Source organism: Cladophialophora psammophila, assembly GCF_000585535.1.
Source record: "Cladophialophora psammophila CBS 110553 chromosome Unknown aczJe-supercont1.6, whole genome shotgun sequence".
Taxonomy (NCBI): Eukaryota; Fungi; Ascomycota; class Eurotiomycetes; order Chaetothyriales; family Herpotrichiellaceae; genus Cladophialophora; species Cladophialophora psammophila.
The window spans coordinates 1,249,041-1,269,982 of record NW_006912927.1 but is presented as its reverse complement, the minus strand read 5'-3'; the positions used below and the strand labels follow the sequence as shown (position 1 = coordinate 1,269,982).

At 52.7% G+C, this 20,942-nt stretch overlaps 6 protein-coding genes across 6 annotated transcripts; 2 read left to right on the top strand and 4 right to left on the bottom strand.

Annotated features, from left to right (window-relative positions):
* Nucleotides 1-712: 712 nt before the first annotated feature.
* Nucleotides 713-2,686, top strand: A1O5_04795 (uncharacterized protein; the record flags this gene model as incomplete). The annotated part of the gene is made up of 1 exon (XM_007745399.1): nt 713-2,686. The coding sequence occupies one exon, from the start codon at nt 713-715 to the stop codon at nt 2,684-2,686; it is 1,974 nt and encodes a 657-aa protein (XP_007743589.1).
* A 4,875-nt stretch (nt 2,687-7,561) lies between these two features.
* Nucleotides 7,562-9,411, bottom strand: A1O5_04794 (uncharacterized protein; the record flags this gene model as incomplete). The annotated part of the gene is made up of 4 exons (XM_007745398.1): nt 7,562-7,794; nt 7,908-8,572; nt 8,634-9,095; nt 9,152-9,411. 4 exons carry the CDS (start codon nt 9,409-9,411, stop codon nt 7,562-7,564), a joined length of 1,620 nt encoding a protein of 539 aa, XP_007743588.1.
* Nucleotides 9,412-11,893: 2,482 nt separating this feature from the next.
* Nucleotides 11,894-13,572, bottom strand: A1O5_04793 (uncharacterized protein; the record flags this gene model as incomplete). The annotated part of the gene is made up of 3 exons (XM_007745397.1): nt 11,894-12,630; nt 12,683-13,298; nt 13,366-13,572. 3 exons carry the CDS (start codon nt 13,570-13,572, stop codon nt 11,894-11,896), a joined length of 1,560 nt encoding a protein of 519 aa, XP_007743587.1.
* Nucleotides 13,573-14,055: 483 nt separating this feature from the next.
* Nucleotides 14,056-16,134, bottom strand: A1O5_04792 (uncharacterized protein; the record flags this gene model as incomplete). Its single annotated transcript, XM_007745396.1, has 1 exon — nt 14,056-16,134. The coding sequence occupies one exon, from the start codon at nt 16,132-16,134 to the stop codon at nt 14,056-14,058; it is 2,079 nt and encodes a 692-aa protein (XP_007743586.1).
* Nucleotides 16,135-16,995: 861 nt separating this feature from the next.
* Nucleotides 16,996-18,949, top strand: A1O5_04791 (gamma-glutamyltranspeptidase; the record flags this gene model as incomplete). Its single annotated transcript, XM_007745395.1, has 4 exons — nt 16,996-17,148; nt 17,203-17,221; nt 17,280-17,620; nt 17,675-18,949. 4 exons carry the CDS (start codon nt 16,996-16,998, stop codon nt 18,947-18,949), a joined length of 1,788 nt encoding a protein of 595 aa, XP_007743585.1.
* Nucleotides 18,950-19,293: 344 nt separating this feature from the next.
* On the bottom strand, nt 19,294-20,504 carry A1O5_04790 (uncharacterized protein; the record flags this gene model as incomplete). The annotated part of the gene is made up of 3 exons (XM_007745394.1): nt 19,294-19,702; nt 19,825-20,155; nt 20,222-20,504. The coding sequence occupies 3 exons, from the start codon at nt 20,502-20,504 to the stop codon at nt 19,294-19,296; spliced, it is 1,023 nt and encodes a 340-aa protein (XP_007743584.1).
* Nucleotides 20,505-20,942: the final 438 nt, after the last annotated feature.

Below are 20,942 nucleotides of genomic sequence, written 5' to 3'. Positions count from 1 at the left end.
CCCAACTCTCTCCCCACCTTTTTGCACACTTTTTTTTCCTCCTTCCTCGTCTTTATATCGTCCTTGAACTCCGTCGGACACCTCCATCCTCCATTACTGCGTACTGCAGAAATCGGCTCTCTGACATAACGCCCTCCTTTCACACCTCCGTTTAACCCTCTCTCCCTCCATTCATCCACCCACCCATCCACTCCCGACCTCGACTCCTTGGACTGGCCGATCTGTCTGTCCGAGTCTTTGTGTCCCTCTACTCGCCCAGAATCCCATACCTCGAGCACCGAAAAGCATAGGAAGGCTGTTCTGCAGTCTTTCCTATCATTGCTGCGAACCTTCCACCCTGGCGCTCGATAGCGACGTTAACGCCCCTACAGCCTTCAAGTTGGCGGGCTCTACAGTCTTCTCCTCCTTCATTCGCCCTTTGCTAGGCACTTCCTGCATGGTCTTCACCGGCGCTACAACCCGACCCCCGTAACTGGCCCTTCGGAGCTTCAACACAGTCCCTGGCCGTACCTGGCCTGGGGACCTACCACACTTGATTATTTGAAGAGGGAGACGGGTCTGGCTGTTCGGATACCTTGAAGCACCTTATTCTCTGGTTGGCGACTCCCTCGCCATCACATCCCACAAAGTGGCATAATTAGCGTATTAGCAGCACTGGGTACAGTGCAAGCAAGGCCGTTGCAGTCTTTGTCAGGAGGAAATTTCGCTCAAAATGTCAGCCTCTGATTCATCGCCTGAAGAAAAGATGGACAGCCGCTATAGCACTCCAGCCCCAGAGCTGGACGACCACCGAAGCAATTTGGGTGTCCATCCCGCACATGTTGCCCTGGCCCTGCCCACGGTTGAGCTACAAGTTCCCACGCCAAGGCCAAGCGCTATCGAAGAACGGGATCTGATATCTGTTGACAATGCACTGCTGAAGACACGCGAACAGGAGAGGCACCCCATCACTCGAGACTTTGAGAACGCCATCGAAGATGATGACAAGAGCGATGTGGAATTCGATGGTCCACAAAGCAGTCTCAGACGCCCATCCCTTCATACGAGGAGATTTACGAACAATCGGGAGGGTCGTACTCGTCTTCCAAGAAATGACCGTTCACGGGAGAGCTCGTCCTCCCGATCAACGTCACCAGCCAACTCCATTGAAGCCTTCGCCGAGCCACGTCGACGACAACGCGCCAACACTGCTGAAAGCCATGCGTCCTCAGCCCTAGAGGCTTTCCGTAATCGCGCCTACTCGAATGGCACCAACCAAAGACGCCCAACCCTGAGTAACATCAGCATTCCTCCTGCTCTTACCCAGCGGACGGACAAGGACCTCAGCGAGGATGTGACCTTCCCCACCGACGAGGAACCTGGAAAGACATATAAGATTGATTTTGAGGAACTCGAGGAATTTGTCGCTCTCTGTGCACAAGGCAAGATTCCGGACGACCAGGTAACCGAGGCTTCGACTGACAGCCGGGCCTTTGTGGATCTCCGGAACCAACATGGCGGCCACGCCGAAGCACCCAATGCCATCCTCAACGGCGAATGTTTTTATGAGAAACCGATTACGCAGCACGATTCGAACAACGGTCAATCCTCATCGGAAGAGGAGGTCATAATCAGACCAAGGCATGCTCCTCCAGAGCCCATCGACAGATTCTTCTTGTTTACCTCTGAATTGACCCAAGGCCAACGTGCCAAGAAATTGGGTGATTTGGTTGCCGATGGTACCACGTTCCGTGATCTTTTCGAGGTCGGACCTGATGGTGGTGTTTGGTGGCTAGACGTTCTCAACCCCACCAGAGCCGAGCTCGCTGTCCTTTGCAGGGCCTTCAAGATCCATCGCCTCACCCAGGAAGATATCGAGACCCAAGAGGCTCGCGAGAAGGTGGAGTTGTTTTCACAGTACTACTTTGTCTGTTTCAGGTCATTCAACATGGTCCGGGGCCACGAAGACTTTCTCGATCCAATTCACGTCTATATCGTCGTCTGCGGTGATGGAGTTCTGAGCTTCAGCTACAGCCCACACCCACACCCGAAGAACGTGCGCAAGCGCATCGCCAAGCTTGGTGACTTCCTTTCCCTTGGTCCGGATTACATCTGTTACGCCATGATTGACGATATTGTTGACTCCTTTGCGCCCATCATTCGCGATGCGGAGCAAGAATCCGAGAACATTGAGGACCAAGTATTTATCGCTCGGGAGGACGACTTCTTGGCTCTTCTGCGGCAGATTGGTGAATGCCGTAAGCGCGTTCTTAACATGATGCGGTTGTTGGGTGGCAAGGCAGACGTCATCAAGGGTTTTGCAAAGCGCTGCAACGACCAATACCAGATGACGCCTCGTGGTGATATTGGACTGTACCTGGGCGATATCCAAGATCACGTCGTGACGATGATGTCGAACTTGGGGCACGTGGAGAAGATGCTCTCCCGCTCGCACGCAAATTACCTAGCCCAGCTCAATGTGGACAACATCTTAAAGGGCAACCACACCAACAAGAATTTGGCAAAGATTACGGTTTTGGCGACCATCCTAGTGCCCATGAACCTCATCACAGGTCTCTTTGGCATGAACGTCAATGTCCCTGGCAAAAATACCGAGGGTCTGTATTGGTTCTTTGGCATCCTTGGGGGTATCGGCGTGTTTGTTATGATGTGTCTGCTTCTTGCAAGAAGACTACGGGCCATCTAACAGAAGGCGGACGGAAATGACCATCTTTGCAATCCTGTTTTATGTATTCTTCTCATGTCTGTTTCGTCTCGTTTTGTCCTTTTGGTCAATTCATCTGTTGCTTTATGTTGGTCTTTCTCTGTCTGAGATGATGGGCAGTGTGACTGTGGGGCGATGGCAATGCCCCTTTCGCGCAACAGAAACTACCATCATCAGAGAGCTCTAGAGTATGTCAGGACAGCAGTGGGTTGGTATCTTGATGTCGCGACGCGATGTTTGAGTTGGGATAGAGTTGTGCATAGAGTTTATGGCTTGTGAATTCATCAAAGTTTCCCATGACATTGAACAAAGCCGGACAGCTTGCATTTTTGTCGAATCTCTGGTCTGGGTCGTGGCGAATCCCTTGTGCTTTGGCAGCAGCACATCTGATGCTCGTACTAGTTTCTGCTGTCAATGACCGCTTGGTCAAATTTCATGTCGTTCAGGAGTATTTACTGTTCCGTTGCCAAATTGAATGCAAACCTATGTTCAAGATCTTTGGATAACCGGTCAATACGGCAGGGAGCCCTCCGGTTTAGGCCTTGGTGTCTGTGATAATACCCATTCCGACACCAGTGAGGTTGATTTACGCTTTCCTCCACTCGGCACTAAGAGTCTGAATATGGAGAGGTTCGGTTGGATCTAAAGGGGCTGGACTGAGCCTCACGGCGCAGCATTCTCCTACAAATCTCCTCTGGTGAGTGATGGACTTCCAGGACCAATACGGGCGCAGAGGCAGAGTCGACAAGCAACCACGGTTGGGCACCCCAATACAAGCCGCAGATGCATGCGTAGGGCCCATGGTCATACTAAAAGGCCCTTTATAACGTGTCATAAATGATAAGGCGCGAGGAGCTGACGAGCCCCTTGGTCGCTTTCAGTCCTTCAAGCGATCAGGTTCGTGAACTAGTAAATCTACCGGTTCAATCAGAGAACACCCTATATCGTACTTACTTGTTCATTAGGTTAGCTTGCTTCAGAGGCTGCCGTTTTCGAAACCCAACAGATATGAAGTTCGAGGAGTTCATGAAAGATGAGGGGGAAGACTATCTCAACGCGACGCGAGCAATCTATGTAAGAAGAGCTGACGAGTAACAATAGGATGGTACGCCTTCAGTTTCATGGGGTAAGGTTGAATCTCGTCAGCAGCGAGAACAATGGTTGCAGGACCTCGAAGTTCAACCCACCGCTGGCGTTGTTTACGGCCCGAGGCTGTTGATCCTTCCCTGGGCGAGTTCGGCATCAGGCACTGGCTTCCCCTTTGGAGGACGAAAACCTATTCGACAGAGTTTCTGCAGTGTTTGCGCTGCCCGGGAGTTGTCCTCTTGTTCTTTGCTCGCAGGCAAGGAATTCCCCTTAACATCTTCGAGGGCATGGGCCAGGGTCACATGAGTGAAATACCTAGGCCTGCCTTATATTTCAAGTGAGTTATAGGAATGATATGCCAAATTCCTGATCGTGGTGACTACTTCACTTGTATGGGACTCACGTATGACGCTCAAAAACAACTCACACAGGGGATTTTGGGCTTGAGGTGCGCAAGCACTGAGAACCGCGTTTGGCGTGTTGAATGGCCTTTATCCGTACAGAGAACAACCACTCCTTCTCCCGACTCTTCTATATTGGCGTTGTGCCAATATATATCGGAGGCAGCTTGACGTCTGCGCCAAAACATCAAGGCGGCTCAATCTGACTTTGGCCTATCGGACGATTTTCTCTATCACGAGCGAAACTCTGAGGATCCAGGGACTACCGGTCGGGGACATGCAGGACCTGACTGCCGAGCCCGGTACGAGTTATCAATCGGGCAGCACGCTGTGATGACAAGTGGCCCCTCTACTTTCGTGATTGATCTCGGAGCAGCTTGTCGTGAAGGGCTCGAGAAGGTATCCTGAAAACCTAGCGCAATGAACCTACTGCTTCAGCTTCGGCGGACTTTCTTCGAATTCACGGAGCTTATTAACGTCGAAATGCAAGGAGTACCTGCACAATCGGGAACGTCTCATGGGTCGGGTGGTGAATCATCTATAACTGGTAGGGGTAAGCTCTGTTCTTGGAATGTGTTACTGACATGGATCACAGACCTACAACTCTTGGTTGGAGGTCTTGCAGAGGGCCCTGGCAATAGAGGCCAAGAAGGATACCGAGATTATACAGGCCCTGATGAAAAGTATAGTTGTGTTGACCATGCTGCTTTTGCCAGCCACAGTACGTGCGGGTGAGTCGTACATATCACAGACTGATATTTTACCACCCACTGTTGTACAAAATTGACTCGACCATTGGAGAAAGGAATGATATGGAAAGACGACGAGACAAAAAGCAAATGTGCCTAAAGGGAGGAACGAAAAGGTCCCAAAGTTCCAAGTGGAGTCGACAGCAACACTGGGACGACCCTCTGGTCTGATCCGCGCACCATGCGTCTATCAATTTGGCACCAAACTACTGAATGATACGAATTTAGCATACGCGGTTATCACTTCGTCTAACTTCGAGCCAGACGCCCACAATTTTCCTGACGGTCCTATATCATGCCTCAACAAGCACCGCCTTGGTCATAGATGTATTACGGGGGCACAGGGGCGCGGCGCTAGGAGTACACCTAGCTTTCTTACTCTAGCTATGTTGTCAAAGGTCAAAATCCCCATTTGGTAGCGATAGCTATCACAGTGGATAGCAGAGAGTGACAATCTTCGAGCTTTCACCAGAGACAGGCTCGATGAAAGAAAGAAAGAAAGGGGTTGAACCAAGCAACAATACGGAGCGTCTCCGTAGTGTTCAAGGAAGCACAGCAACAATCCTTCTGCCCCAGCGCAACTGATTCACATTTCATATAGGCTCCGAGGCTGGATCCAGGAGTATTCGGGGCATTCTGAAGCAGGATGAGTGCCGGTGTAGCGGTAGCCAATCTCCCCAAGGCTCCCATGGCCAGCTCTCAGGGATATTGACCGAGATTGAAGACCAGGTCGCACCACCTTTGTTGTTTTTACCAACCTTCTTGTTCCGATTTGTTTGGTAGTTTCGGAACGAGGTCTCCCCGTTTCCTGGCATTCGTCTTGTCTGCTACATTTTAGAGCCTTGTCCCTTCAGTCTCTGTTGCGTTCCCTCGTTTCCTCGGTCGGATATATCCTATGTTCTTTCTCTCGGGGCGCTGCTGCTTTCGCTCTCCGTGCTTGGGATTCCTCTGGTTGCTTGCGCTTTCTTCGGAGCCTGTCTTCTCTCTGTATTGTGTCCTTTCCTCCCTCCCCTTCCTCCTCCTCCTCCTCCTCCTTCTTGTTGTTCTTGTTGTTGCCGCTGCTGTGGTTTTTGCGCTTGGTTTCTTTGGATGGCAGTGTCCCTTGACAAGGCGGGTTCTGCCCATTATTTTCGTGCTTTTGGCATTTTCCAGAGTGTCGTCTCAAGCACCACGTATAGTAAATTTGATTACGAGAGGTACATATTTGACAATCTCCCACTGTAGTGCTCGCAGAAGTTGAACGGCTTTTCCACTTGGGCGCTCATGTTCCTGGTGGTCTCCCCCCTTTTTTGAAACATATTGCAGTATTAGATTGTGACATCAAACCTGATTTGTAAGTCAATAATGTTGCCTACTTGACTGAACCAAGACCTCAGCAATCTCTTATATGTGCTTATAAACACATCATACCCAGGCATAGATCAGGTTATGTTGGCGTGCTGGCGTCGCTAGAGGAGGCATCTTCCCAAATAAATAGTGCTAGCCACCGATCCAAGTCCAACTGATTGGTCTCACCAGCGACGGCGACCTTCCGCCCCATTGATTCCCATCGATTTGCACTCCAGACCTTCAGTCGCAGAGCATCGAGTCGTTGCTGAGTGGGGTCATCGGAATTAGCAAATTGTGAAAAGCTAGATTGGATCAAGGCGCGCAGCCGAGGAGATTCAGGATAGTTGGGACATTGTGTCAGGTCTTGGAGTCCGATGGCGCAGGGATGAAAGATGTTGAAAGTGCTTGCAGCTCCATCTGTATGGCCCAAGCTCGAGCTCTATCATTCCCAGTTTAATTTCGCCCACGTAACTCATGTAGACCTCTAATGCCTTAGATCGCGACTCCTGCGGCCAATGCCTGGAATGGAGATATGGCTGGTTCAGGATGAAAGTGAGCTTATAGCAGATTGCTTTTAACTGACTTATTCGCATACTTTGAGCACAATGTCCGTCGGCGAACGCCAAAGCTTACTATATGATTCTCAAGACGTAGGTAGAGAGCTTCAAACACTCTCTACCTCCTGCTTCTGCGAGAAAGCTAGGCTCTGAACCAAACAGTGTACCATCCGTGTTCTGATTCTGGGGGCTCAAATCGTCTATGAAGCTTGGTCCCAAGATTATTTGGGCTATCAGCCAGGTGAGGATGGTTGGGCGGGGTGACCTTCACTGCCCATCGTGCTGTCCGAATAGCCGCCTCGAGATCTTCCATCTTTTCTGTCCGCTCGAATTGGCTCCTCAACTTGCTCCCAAGATTATATAGGCAGCCATCCCGACCTGGTAGGGAGACTGAATAATATCGGGTACGAGCTTCAGAGCCGATTCGAGCAGACGGGAAGGATGGAAGATCTCGACGAGGCTATTCAAATATTACGAGAAGCGGTGGAGGTCACCCCGCCCGACCGTCCCAGGGCGCCGTCTTCAGCGTCTTGCGAGCTCCCTGCGCATGAAGGGATTTACGTGGCTGCTTGCCAAATAATCAAACGACAGAGCGACCTGGCTGATAAAAACGAAGGAGACCAGGAGTGTTACCTTTTGCTTCGTGCCCGCCAAGCCCCATTTCCTATAGCCGCTCAGTTTTGCTCCTACAGCATCTTAGCCAGTTTTTAGACGATTATCGGGCCCCCAACCCCTTTAAATGGCAGCGTGATGATGGGTCTCGAAAGGCAGCACGAATGAGGCGAGTCCGACACCAATCCACATGGCGGCAGCGACGTATATCGGCACGGTAGTGAAGTTGGTGTAGGTGCCGATCAGAGCGGCGCAGAGACCGCCGATGCGCTGCAGCGTGGAGGCGAGACCGCATGCCAGTCCTCGATGGGGTGCTGGAAATGACTCGGGAGTATAGGCAAATAGGATGCCGTATTCTTTGGGTGCGTTGTTGGTTAGCCATGTGCAGCCAAAAAAAAAATAAAAAAAAATTGGAAAGAGTATGCCAAAAGACTTGGCCGAGACAATGCAAGAGCAGAAGGAGCCTAACCAAAATTTCCCACGAATCCGGACACACAAGTGAAAGCCAAGCTGGCCGCGGGCGACCTAGCCGCCGTGTAAGCGAAGAGCAAGGCACCCGTAGCGACGGATGAGATGCCCATAATGTACCGTCGGCCAAGGCGTGTTTGGATGAGCATGGCTGCCAACGGTGGTGCGGCCATTCCAACAGCCGAAGTGATGCAGTAGTTGCGGTACGTGGTGTCCAGAGAGGAGTAGGAGTTGTCGACAAACTTCTGGGAGAGGTAGGTGGGTAGGAAGTTGAAGTAGAGCGGGTACGCGATGCCGATGGTGAGCCAGATGAGCCAGATGATAGTAGTGTGTTGGCCGAGTTTCCTGGTGGCAAACAGGCTTCGGATGTTGGCGGTCTTGAAGTCGGCGAGATTCTCCCTCAGGATCTGCTTCCTTGTGAGGCCTTTGCGACCATCCGTGGTTTGGCTGACAATGCCGAGACTGTGGTCGATTTGCTGAAGCATGGCTAGCGTCAGAGGCTCTGGCTTGCCATTGAAGCGCGCCACGTAGTTGACGGCTTCAACGGCCTCGGCGTCACGATTCTTCGACAGAAGATAGCGCGGAGATTCGGGAATCTTGAATAAGAGCATGCGGAGGAACACGAAAGCAACTGTGATGGCGCCAAGAGTGAACATGATATATCTCCTATAATTGGGCGGTCAGTGGTGGCGGCGACCCAAGCAAAAGGAAGGATCAGGGAGCATACCATCCCATGTTTTCCCCTCTGGCGCATGTCGCGGGCGTCGCCTCAGCTGAACAAGTATAGCTGGCGATGAAGCCCCAGCCGACCAGAGACACGACAAGCTGGCCAAAGAGCCACCATACTGCCAGAGCGGTCAAGAGGTATTGATGTGATCCTGGCAGGTACTCGAGGAAGAGCATATTGTCGACAGGTACGTTCCCCCCTGCGGCGGTTCCGATGATGGACCAGATGACGCAGAAGCCCACGAAATGGTTTATGCTACCGACCGCCAGCGCAAAAACACCGCCAAACAGAACGGTCATGTTGAAGGCAGGTTTTCGCCCCATGAAATCGGAAGAGATGCCCCAGAAAGACGCACCAACGATCAACCCTGCATAGAAGGCGATAGAGCTGAAGGTGACGCGACTTACATCAGAGAATTCGCGCACTATGACGGGCTGGATGGTGCCGATCCCTTGGGTCCAGCTGGAAATGTCCATCAGTAAGGCTGCTTTTGGGGAAATGACAGGTTCTAGACTCACAAGTTGTCGACCATTCCAGCGATACCGCAGACGGTGAACAAACCCCATTGGAACCGACCCATTCCAATCTGTTCCATACACTGGCCAACAAGCTCGGACTTGAGACGGTAGGAATCCGTAATTGAGCTGCCGAAGAACACTTGATTTGCAGGATCGTCCTCGATTTTGTCGATTGTCCCATTGGCATAAGAGCCATTGCCAGATTGCACTGGCACAATCGGCACGTCGGTGGACTCGTCCAGGGTCTTCTCGTCGAACATTGTGAAGCCTGGTTCCAAGAAAGCGTGAGGCAATGTCCAAGGTTGTACTGGGTATCTGCAGAGCTTAGAGTCGCGTGCCGTGCTGATGTGTAGATACTCAGACAGGTAAATATAATCAACGTCCAGGAAGGGGGCGGCTATAGTACCGTGAGAGCGTATGATAAAAGACAGACTTGTCGTTGGTTGAGCAACCAGTCAATATGACTTCCCCGCTCCCGCCTTGCTCCCTGGAGCTTGTACTCGTATCGACGGCCTAGGCACGGCGGATAACGATGCACGAATGTAATCTTTGGCGGGCCTCAGTGACAACAGCCGGTCCGCCCTGAAGTAGTTTGGTATAGCGCCGACCCTTCCAGGATACGAGCAAGATGGTCTTTGTCGACCTATCAGAGACTGGATCACAACGCCATGAGAAATTGCTCCCGCTCGGGTTTGTCGGGGTTCTCGGTGCGTTTTTCTGCTATCGTAACATACCAGCCTGGGGAAATAGCTCCTTGAGTTGAATCGGCCAGACCGATTTCGCGAGCTGTTCAGCAGGAGACACTTTGTTTGCCCCGAAAGTTATGTCACCGCGACGGTACAATGATTGTTTCGGATGGTGTCGGAGGACGCTGCATGGTTGGCAGATTTCTAGGGAAGGACAGAGCCCATGGAAATTTTCCTATGGCCTCTGTACCATTCTGCTTCAGTAGGCCTTGCCCATTGACCCCGATCGAGCATTGAAGACGTTATTGCAGGTGATGTGAATTGAGATGGAACCTCGAATAAGGATTGGGAATCGAGAGGGTGCTGAGGAGCCGTTAAGTACGCGATGGTCATGAGAGAAACGCGTTTCCGGTTTACTTTCCCTTCACGATATCAACCAGATAACCTCGTACATAGCTCTGTAAACATCCAAGACACTTACATACTCCCGTCGCCTTCCATATCTACATATTTTCTGGTTAGTCTGCTGAGGCTAATTTGCCCCTGCGAAGAGTTTTTGAGCGCGATAGCTGGCGGTGTCCGCTGTAAAGGCGTCTGGCCTACAGTCAAGCATCTCAAGAATCATTTATCCTAGAGGCCCGAATAGTCGCGGCTAAAAACCCATGTATGAAAAGCAAAGATACATAAGTGTGGCATAGGATATTGGGTGCCGGCTGAGGGTGGAAAATTTGCCGAGCTGCTTATTTCTTCATACGACAGACTACGACACGGTAGCACTTGGTTCCCTATGCGTCCTTCTTGAATCGACTCGGAACAACGCCACGGCAATGAGCCGTGAACATGATGTGGTAGCCGATGTACAGAAGATCACTCAGCGTTTCCCAGGAAGCGAAGTTGACTGGACGGACGACCAGTGACAGTTGGAAGACTGGAGTGAATACTTTCACCGGGTATAACTGAAGGCCTAGGTAGGATTTCCGGAACGTGGGAAGGTGTCGACGCGCAGCCAAAGGTTTATGACCCGTTACAATCTGGGGGAGAAAGGAAAAACCGCCGCAGCACTCAAGTCGCTGACGCAGGAGAACTACGGACGAAGGCGCACCTTCTAGATAAGATGGGAGGTTCGCAGAGGTCACGAAGAGCTTCTCTGGTCAGCGAGCAGATCGGTAAACGTTAAGCTCTGAAGCTGCGAAGTGCCATTGTTTCCGCCTGTGTGCCAAATATCGAATACCAGCCCACGAGGCTAGCCGTCTGATAGACAGCTGCACAGAGCGACTTGCGATCCTGTAACTTGCTCAGATCGACCGAGCACAGGCCAAAACTACCATCACGACTATTTGATCGGGACGACATCGTCGAGAATGGGGTTGACAGGAAACGTTCAGGAATGGCTCTCTAGACACAGGCCAAATGTCTATATAAACGGTAAAGGAATCGCTGAAGGAACAGATAAGTATATGTATACGCGAAGAGAGACAAATGCTCTTTATCAACTTGACAGTCCTCAGCCTTACAGCGCCCCACCAAAATGCGAGTTCTGGTGCCGTCTGTTTAATCGTAAAGGGGGTCTTCCAGGTTCTGTGCTAGAAGTCGAATCCTCTGCCTTGTCATCCGTCTTCTGAAGTGGCTGAACAACACTCGACCGTGTTGAGTGCTTGATGCCATTGGGAAGAGAAAGCCACTTTATTTGTCTCGCAAGAACGATCCAGCAGCATGTCTGCCAAACTGCCTGATCCTGGACAGGAGAGATCATTTGATGCGGTGGACTACGCGACCAAAGGGTGTCTCGCACCTCTGCTTCACGCCTGCCGTACGCTGATGCGATTCACAATAGTGTGAGCAAATAGTCTTCGTATGCAGAGCGGTATCATCTAAAGCCAAAGGCACCGTGGTGTCTGCTGGAGATTGTTGGTTCCGTTTCCTACGTAGACCGATCGAATACCTGGTTAACCATATCTACTGTATGTGATAAGACCTCGATCATTATCCAACCATGATATTGTATATGGTGAGACTTCTCCGACCCCCCCAGGTTCAGTTTCACAAACGCCGTCATCTAGTCCATAAGGCCGGCGAACCTCTTCTCCATCGGCCGGCGCTTCCAGCCGATTGTAGCCTTGACATCAGGGTGACGGAATTTTTGCGTCCAGTGACCTTCGGGAAGCGGCTTTCCCTCGAGGAACTTGATGTCGTAACGCGCAAGTGTGGTAACCAAGAAGATCTTGCAGACAGCCGACGCGAAGTGGCGGCCGGGGCATGCGTGTCTTCCAAGTCCGAAGAGCATGTTGTCCGGGCTCGCTTCCGCGAACGTGTTCTCGATGTCAGCAGGGTTTCGGCCCTCGCGAAGGCGAGCATATCGGAACGGATCCCAGGTCGTGGCATTCGGGCAGATGTCGTCGTCCATATGACGACCGTGTGAGATCACGCCAATCGACGTGCCCTTGGGGATCATGGTGCCGTCGCTGAGGACAGTGTCGCGGACCGCGTATCTTTCCATTTTGATTGCACTCATGGGCGTCAAGCGTGACGACTCGCGGATGAAGCTATCCAGTTTGAGCAGACGGTCGATATTCTCTTTGCTCCAACCACCCCCCTCTCTGTGCAGACCCAATACCTCGGAGATTTCGGTTCGGAGCTCCTCGTGAATTTCAGGATGCCGGCACAGATCGAAGATACACTCCGTGATTGTATACGCCGGGGCGTGGATCGCGTTGACGTTGATGTGGACCAGTCTATGCAGGAGGATCTCGGGGTCCATCTTCTCAGGAGGCGTCATATCCAAGAGCCATTGAACTAGAGGCCGATTCATCAGCCACGCCCCCCTGTAAAATCAAGAGAGACGTACTCGTATCATTAGGCCTGTCCGTCTTCTGTTTCGCGGCAGGATCCCGCAGCATGGCCATTCGCTGTTTGATGATAGGCAGGAGATGTTTGTTCGCCAGGGCCTGTTGCCGCTTGCGCTCGGTCATGAAATACATCATGATCGTCTTCATGAAGTCCGGATAGTTTCGAATCCTCAGCGCCGTGTCGAACACGGAGGGTGCGATGTCGCAAGAGAACTGAAGATACTCCTCGTTCCTACACAGTGGCTCTCCCACCAACATCCTGTTCACCATGCGGGTGACAATCTTGCAGGTCACGTTCCACACGTTCAACTCGTTCCACTCGCCTTCCCTTCCTCCAATCTCGACGTCGAACGCGTGGCGGGACTCTTCGGTAAGGCTGTCCAGGTGGAATCCCAGAGCCTGTCTCATCTTACCTCGGACTACGTTGAAGTGGTAGCTGTCGTTCTCGAGCGCTTCATGAAAATTATGCTTGATCTGAAAAATGGTGATCGCCGCTGCGGGTTGGCTTAGCTGGTTGTCTGAGATTTTGCGGATCTCCTCAAGACATCGGGGCGCAGCAATGAAGTAGACTTGTCGCGGAGTTCGCAACAGAAAGTGTTTGCCCTTTTTTGAGTACTGCGAAGTTCCAAGCGATGAGTCCTGGGCCATCTAATCCGTGACAGTGTGCGGAGCCCTTGCGTACCTCATTATATCCTTTCATGATCGCAGACAGACTGTCGGATAGAAATGCTTTCACATCGTCGGCATCTCCAGCCTTGCCGCCAGGCTTCTGGCTGATGCGTAAGAAGTCCACATTGGGAAGGCGCTCTTTCTTGACATAGACCTGGAATCCCCGCCAGGCAGAGGTGAGCAGCAGGACGATGGCCAGTACAGTAAGCGACAGCGCCATTGTTACAGCCCGGGCAGAGTCAACGAGGCTTTGTGCGGAACTTTTCTTGGGGTAAAAGACACAGAGACTGAACGTCTCAAGAGAAATAGACGTCTTCCGACAGATCAACAGCCCACGCTGAGTTGATGTGACGCCCGACCGCCAGTCCTGTGCAGGATACGGAGCAATCCGCAAGCTGTCGGCCCCCGTCATGCTTTGAGCACGGGCGTATGGCGAAGACGTCTCTTTTGGCACCACGGGGAGGTCAGGACGGAGCGAAAGCGAGCGATGTGATAACCCCCGAGACGGCCGAAGCTAGCGGCCTTGGAGATAGGCACACATTATGGGCGAGGCCGAGATCGTCTGGTCTGTCGGGCTGTCTTGCCTTGACGGGTGCAACGTTCTGGTTCTCGTCTACGTGCATACTGTTGGTGTGCTGCAAACGCCTTCCGTGTTATCCTACAACCAGATGTACATAAATCGGAGGACGGCAGCCGACACCTTCTACCATAACAACCCAAGATCAATACCGGAGGAAAGCTCATCAAGCACATCAAAGTCAGACGCGTCAAGACCATCAAACCCGGTGGCTTGATTCAATGCATAGCCCGTCACAGGTTCTTGAAGCGTGTTTACCCATTTGAGTTGGTCACTGCCGCTGGGGGTCTCCGTTCGTTTGTCTTCCGTGACAGCCTGGTAGCGAAGGGGGCTTGGTGGAATAAAACATAAGTCACGACCCGACCAAGTCGGCAGGTGTGAGCCCCGTAGATGCCTTGTCTCTCTAGCTCGCATTGCATCGATCAGCAAGGCTCTCAGTGCATTCGATTTGGCGCAATTGCGGACTACCGGCGGCCAGAGATCAAGCAAGCCATCGACAACCCGCCAAGCTCTGTTCGTCGCAGGGCTAGGTAGACGTATTGTGAGATTCCTGACGACAAAGGCCGCAATGGACCATTGGAAGTAGGTCGCGCTCAACCAACGCCATCTCTCGCTATTGCGATTGGTTTGGAGGTTGCGAGAGAGCTCCAATACATGTATGGCAAGTAAGAACAGATGGTCCTGGGCACCAGGAGGCAAAAGGTCGCCTTGACGGTTGCGGTCCGGAAAAATGTACATTAGTACACGTCGTTTGGCGAGTATCATTGCAATCACATCCGCCGCGTACTCGGCGACTGAAGCATCCATACCCCCATTACCCTGCAGATACTTGTTCCGCATCAACTCCCGAGAGGACTGCAGATGTTGGTCGGCATCTTCTACCCTAAATTTGCGGCCAAGAGGTTCTCGGACGCGGTCCATCTTGATCTGGTGGAACGTGCGTGTCACTTCATACTGCATGAGGCAGAAGCTTGACTCCGTGAACCCAGTACGGTCCTCGCCCGGGCTGACGGCCTGGGACTCCAATTCATCGTCGTTCACATTGAGAGGCAGTCGCGTATCCGCCCCTAGGCTGAAAGGGAAGTAGTCGAGGCCGAAGTCGTCCGGATGGTCGACGAGGTTGACTAGTTGCCACCATGTGCGCCGGCGGAGCTCTACCTCTAAGCAGGACAGGTCCGAAGAAGCACCGTCGCGATTGAGACCAGCGCGAACAGCTAAAAAGACCGCCATACCACACATCGCGTTGAGTTGAGGGCTGTGAACGCATCTGAGGTAGTAGAGAAACAGTAGAAGTGCTTGTATCGTGCTCAAGTCTCGTGCTTCGAGAAACTTGGCGGACACCAACGCGTGCTCGGTGAGGGTGGTGCAGTGCTGTGCCACCGACTCCTTGTCGCTCTCGAAGTTTGCCGCTACGTCGGCATCAGACATGGAGGTCACTGCCAGAAGACAGATCGCCTGGACCAGAGCGCGAGACGGAGCATCGAGCGTGTTTTCATCTCGGCGCAGGATGAGTTCCTGTGTTGTGGACTTGTGCAGAATTTTAAGGATCGGGTCGACGTTTGTTAGATATCTCCTCCAGCAGACTTGCCGCCGTCGAATTGAAAGCAAAGGAAGTCGCACGTCGCCGTCGGACCCCTGGAAAGGAAAGGCGATTCCAGTACGTGCACGCTGAAAGGGGGGTTTTTGGGGGCCAGAGGAGCCGACGTTGGAATCTGATTTGCTGCTTGAGGGTGTCTTGAGAAAAACCTCACTGGCACACTCTTCCTCAATCCGCTTCCAGTACTCATCACCGTCAGCAAGATGAGCGGGTCCGTCTCGCTGGGTCTCGGGCGGCGGCGAGTAACCAGATGGCTTCCATGAAAGCTCAGTGGCATTTACTGGGCTGGCAGCTAGGTATTGATACATTCCAGGAGCAGCTCGATCTCCAGGCGTCTGAAGATTTGAGGATCGTCGAGTTACGGTGTCGTGAGGAGACCGATCCGTAACCTGTGTTACTCTTTCGTCCCGTTCTCCACTGGATTCATCCGCCACTATATCAGCAGGCTCGTTTTCACCCAGGATGGACCGCTCTTTCAGCAGCCCTTCCAATTTTTCGATTCGCTCGAGCAGCACGGCGTCTGGTGTGGAGCTGGAGCGTCCTTGTGCCTTCTTTGGCCGCCGCACTGTTCGAGCTTGGGGCGGGTAAGAACAGACAATGCCGGCCATGGTGCATCTCTGACATGGCAACGTCTTGCAACATTTGACCTTTCGGTCACGGCACGTCCTGCACGCAGTCTTGTACCATGGCGACGTATTATTCATCATTGTCGGTGCAGACATTCTACGTGCTGCTCAGAGGCCCCTCGCTTCGCCAGTGATGCGTCAGGCCAGGCAAAGGATTGCCTGCAATTTTCAAATGGTGACGATGAGAGGGTGACGAGTCTGAAGGTGTACAAGCAGTCTGAAGCTTGCCGTGAATCTCGAGTGGCAACACGCTAAGATGTGATGGACACGGCCACCATACCTCTCGAGGGATAGTGTCGTTGGGCTCGGGCTGTCAGTGAGTGCCGAGAACACCGAGAAGGCAAAGGCGTCAGTCTTATCGGCAGCGGGCAACGACATACGAGTTGCTGTAGGAACATCCAGAGCGTTTTCGAGATATCGTCTGCAGACCGCAGCATCGGTAGCCGGGCTCCTTCGATGACCATTGCTATGGCATGATTGGCATCAGCCACTGTAAGAGGAGGGACGCTGACTCCAGATCGACGCCGAATCAGGGCTGGGCTCGTTCCAAAGCCTCGGGGTGGTGCAAAGACGCTCAGCAGACGCACCGGCCGTGCTCGGCACGCGCACGATGCAGTATGTTGGATGCCCAGGCTGCCACAGAGCCCGTGTGTCCTGGAGGAATGATGGAGACCTAGGGTAACTTGGAACATTCGAAATCTCTGCGAGAGAGTTGTGCAGAGCTGCTCGACGGAGAAAATTGTCGAAATTGTACTTGAGCACGCGTGATTGCTTCTTTCACGTCGCATTTTTTTTTTGGTTTTTGGTAAGCGTCTCGAGCTCGTAGCAACATCCTTGCCAAAGATGTATCCGGCGTTTCAATCGAGCGACAAGCCTTTTGAAAGGTTTCCAGCGCGTCGCAGCGCAGTCCATAGCACGAAGGGCATGGTGGCATGCTCGCAACCTCTGGCTGCACAGGCAGGACAAACGATCCTGGGATTGGGGGGCAACGCAGCAGTAAGAAGCCCGAGCCCGCTCTTTGTTTGACTACTGTTTGTTGATTGGACTCAGGATGCTGCCGTCGCTGTAGGTTCGTCTTGCATTCTTCAACACCGCGAGAAAGTGGAGGTCTGACTTTTGCACCAAAGCTGCTGCGCTGAACGTGACCGAACCGGCATCGACTGGACTCGGCGGGGACGCCTTCTTCCTGTTCTACAATGCCGCTACAAAAACGGTCCATGCGCTCAACGCCTCAGGACGAAGCGCAAAGAACACAACGCTCGAACAGGTCCGAAGAGAGCTGGGTCTGGCGACGGGCAAAGTCCCGTTTACCAGTCCGCTGGCGGTCACAGTCCCTGGAGCTGCGGCAGGATGGGTTGATGCGGTAGAGAGGTTCGGCAGTGGGAAGCTGACTTTGGAGCACGTCTTGTCGCCGGCCATCGATTTGTGCGAGCGAGGCTTCCCAGTAAGCGAGATCTCGGCTTCAATGGTAAGCGAAGGCCACCGGGTACTAGATGGTGCCGAGATTGACTCGAAACTCTAGTGGAAGAATGGAGAATCCAAACTTAAAGGCGCGTCGCCGTACGGTGTCGAGCTGTTGAAGCCAAACGGCAAGGCTCCTGAGTCGGGGGAAGTCTTCCGAAATCCGCATCTTGGAAGAACGCTCAGGACTCTTGCCACGGAAAGCAAGAAGGGAATCTACACCGGGCGAATCGCCAAAGCTATTGTCGATGTTCTCCAACAAAAAGGGGCACATCTAGAACTGTCGGACCTCGAGGACTATGCCAGCCAGGGATCCTCCGAGGTCGTTCCAGTATCACTACAGTTCAGGGGCCAGGGCGTGGGCTCTCGAGGATCATCTACTTCAAAGGATCAGTTCGTCGAGTTGTGGGAGCACCCTCCGAACGGACAGGGTATCGTGGCTCTCATGGCCCTTGGCATCCTAGAGGAGCTCGAAAAGTCGAAGCAAATACCTACGTTCACGGAGGAGGATCACAACACCGCTGTATACATCCATGCGGTTGCCGAAGCCTTTCGGATCGCCTTTGCTGATGTAAACTGGTGGGTCACGGATCCCGAACATAGTCCGGTAAAGCCCGAAGAGCTGGTCTCGCGTCCATATCTCGCTGAGCGCGCAAAGTTGTTCAACAAGGAGAAGGCGGGAAATCACGCCAAGGGCCAACCGTTCGGTGGTGTGAGTCCCGCGCAAAACCGTAGCGACACGGTCGTCTTTGCCGTTGTCGACCAGGACGGCAATGGGATGAGCGTGGTGAATTCGAACTTCATGGAATTCGGGTCCGGCATCGTTCCCCAAGGCTGTGGATTCACGCTTCAGAACCGGGGGGCCGGGTTTCATCTTGGACCTGATAACCACCCAAATATCTATCGAGGCGGAAAGAGACCGTATCAAACCATCATCCCTTGTCTGGCCACTCAAGGACCCGACCGTGACTTGCACTCGGTGTTCGGTGTGATGGGTGGGCTCATGCAGCCGCAAGGACACGTCCAGGTGCTGTTGAACATGGAAGTGTTTGGTATGACCCCACAGGAGGCGGTGGACGCGCCTCGACTCTGTATCGAAAACCCCATGCCCCCAAAGCTTGACAGTATCGGGAACTTGTTCTTGGAAGAGGGCATCGACGAGTCCGTGGCGGCAACTTTACAAGCCATGGGCCATGACGTCCAGGTTCTGAAGGGCTGGTCAAGGAACAGATTCGGTAGAGGGCAGGCGATCAAAGTTCGGACCAACGAGACTGGTCAACGAGTCTTGACTGGCGGCAGCGATGGTAGAGGTGATGGATTGGCTTTGCCAGCTTGACTTAGAAGTTTACATCTTGAGGAACTTGTCAATGTGATATAACAGGTTGAGAGGATTGCAGATAGGTCTACCCTATGCTTGTTTTTTTTTCTTTCGCAAACGACGCTTATTATATTGACGGACGGCACATGCATAAGGCGACTGGAAAAAGGGGGGAATGGCCATTTACTGTCACGAAAACTGTTTAAATTGTTCCTGTCAACCACATTCCGTAATACGCCACCCAGAAGAGCCATGCCGTCGACGGAAATGAGTGAAGCCACCACACAGATCCGCATTACAAAAGGAGCCTCAGTGACGGTACCTTCAAGGCAATGTCGTCAAAGATGAACGCAAAATCAGCATCAGTCTCTCGCATAATCTGTCCTCGACAACCCAAGGTTGTCCGTAATCGATTTGTCCGTCAGGGCGAACAGATACGCATCGCCGCGCTCGCCCGTGACGTGCGTCACCTTAGACCAAGCAGGAACAACGAAGACGTCCTTGTCGTTCCATTCGACGGTCAGCTGACCGGTGGGGGCGTCGATGATCGTCTTCCCTTCTCCCTGCTTGACGACGTAGATGAACGAGGTTGTCTCCCGCGGTGGGCGAGCAGTCTGGCCCTTCTTGATGCGTTCCGCCTGGGCGGCAATGGTCTTCGAAAAGGGGCTTCCGTTGGTCAGATAGTGATACACGGTGTGAGGGCTGTCTTGCGCATCCAAAGCCTTTTGGGTCTTTTCCCATTGGAAATGGAATGGGCTTTCATCGGTCACTCTTGGTGAGGATTTTAATGTTAGCTCACGTTGCCGCTACCGGAGAAACGAGGGATGAAAGACCACAATTGTAAGATAGCTAAGGTCTCGAAGACAGAAGGGGTTGGACAATGCCACACTTACAGATCTGGCACAGTGGGTGTGGGGTACGTCTCAAGGAAATTTGTTCTCCCATAGATTTGCAGCGGGATGTCGAGGCAGTCGACCCAGATGGTTGGCTTTGAGCCGTCATTTCCGTGGTAGTGCCACTGCCATGACGGCGTCAGTACCAAGTCGCCATGTTCGAGGTACATCTTGTGGCCCGCGACTGAGGTGAAGCCTTTCTGGCTCTCCTGGATGAAGCGCACGGCATAGGCGATATGTCGATGTGCCGGCGCGGTCTCTCCGGGCAGCACCATCTGAAGACCGGCGTAGAGTGTGTCGGTGGTGTAAGGGGATGGTCCCTTGACCTCGCCTATTTGTAGAGGAGGGACAGATTACGACCAGCCATTGTGGGTATAGGAAAAGACCCAGCACTCACCAAAACCGGGATTGCACATCATCAATGCTCGCCGCTCTGCCATGTCCTCAGGTACAAGTTCGGCGGTATCGAGCATGAGCTGTCTCATCTCTGACCACGTCCATTTCGTCGGAACCGCACGCGGGTTGGGCACGAGCTTGGATATCTTGTCGTTGACGGTCCACATCGGGTAGGAGTTTAGATTCTGGCACCGCTCTTTGACTTGTGCTGTGGCCTCCTCAATGGCTCCGTCGACCGACTGGACAGCCTTGCGCGTGGTCAGGGTCTCAGTCTGTGTAGCCATTGTAGTTATTGAGACGTTGATGAGTGTTGATGAGTATTGATGAGTGGGTTGGATGTAGGTCTTCAGGACTTCAGGATATATGCTGATAGCGAGCGAATCTGAATTTGGTAAGGTATCTGGTGGAGCACTTGACGACCCTCTATCCTAATCGCATTATCAATGGTGATTTTCCACCACTCGATAGTCGTTTGCGCCTCGGTGTGCTCGGCATTGATCGGGCCTCCGAGAGAACTGTCGCTGCACACAGTAGATGGATCGAGCATTCCTATAGCATGGTGCTAGGATTGTTCTGCCGAAGGCGTCCTCGCATCAACGGCCTATAGACTTCGACGTGATCTGACCCAGCAGTCATCAAGCGACTCAAGAGCTTCCCGTGGTCTTCGCGAAGACCCTCAAAGCATTTCGCTACACTACCTCCTGCCAAATCAACATTTATCG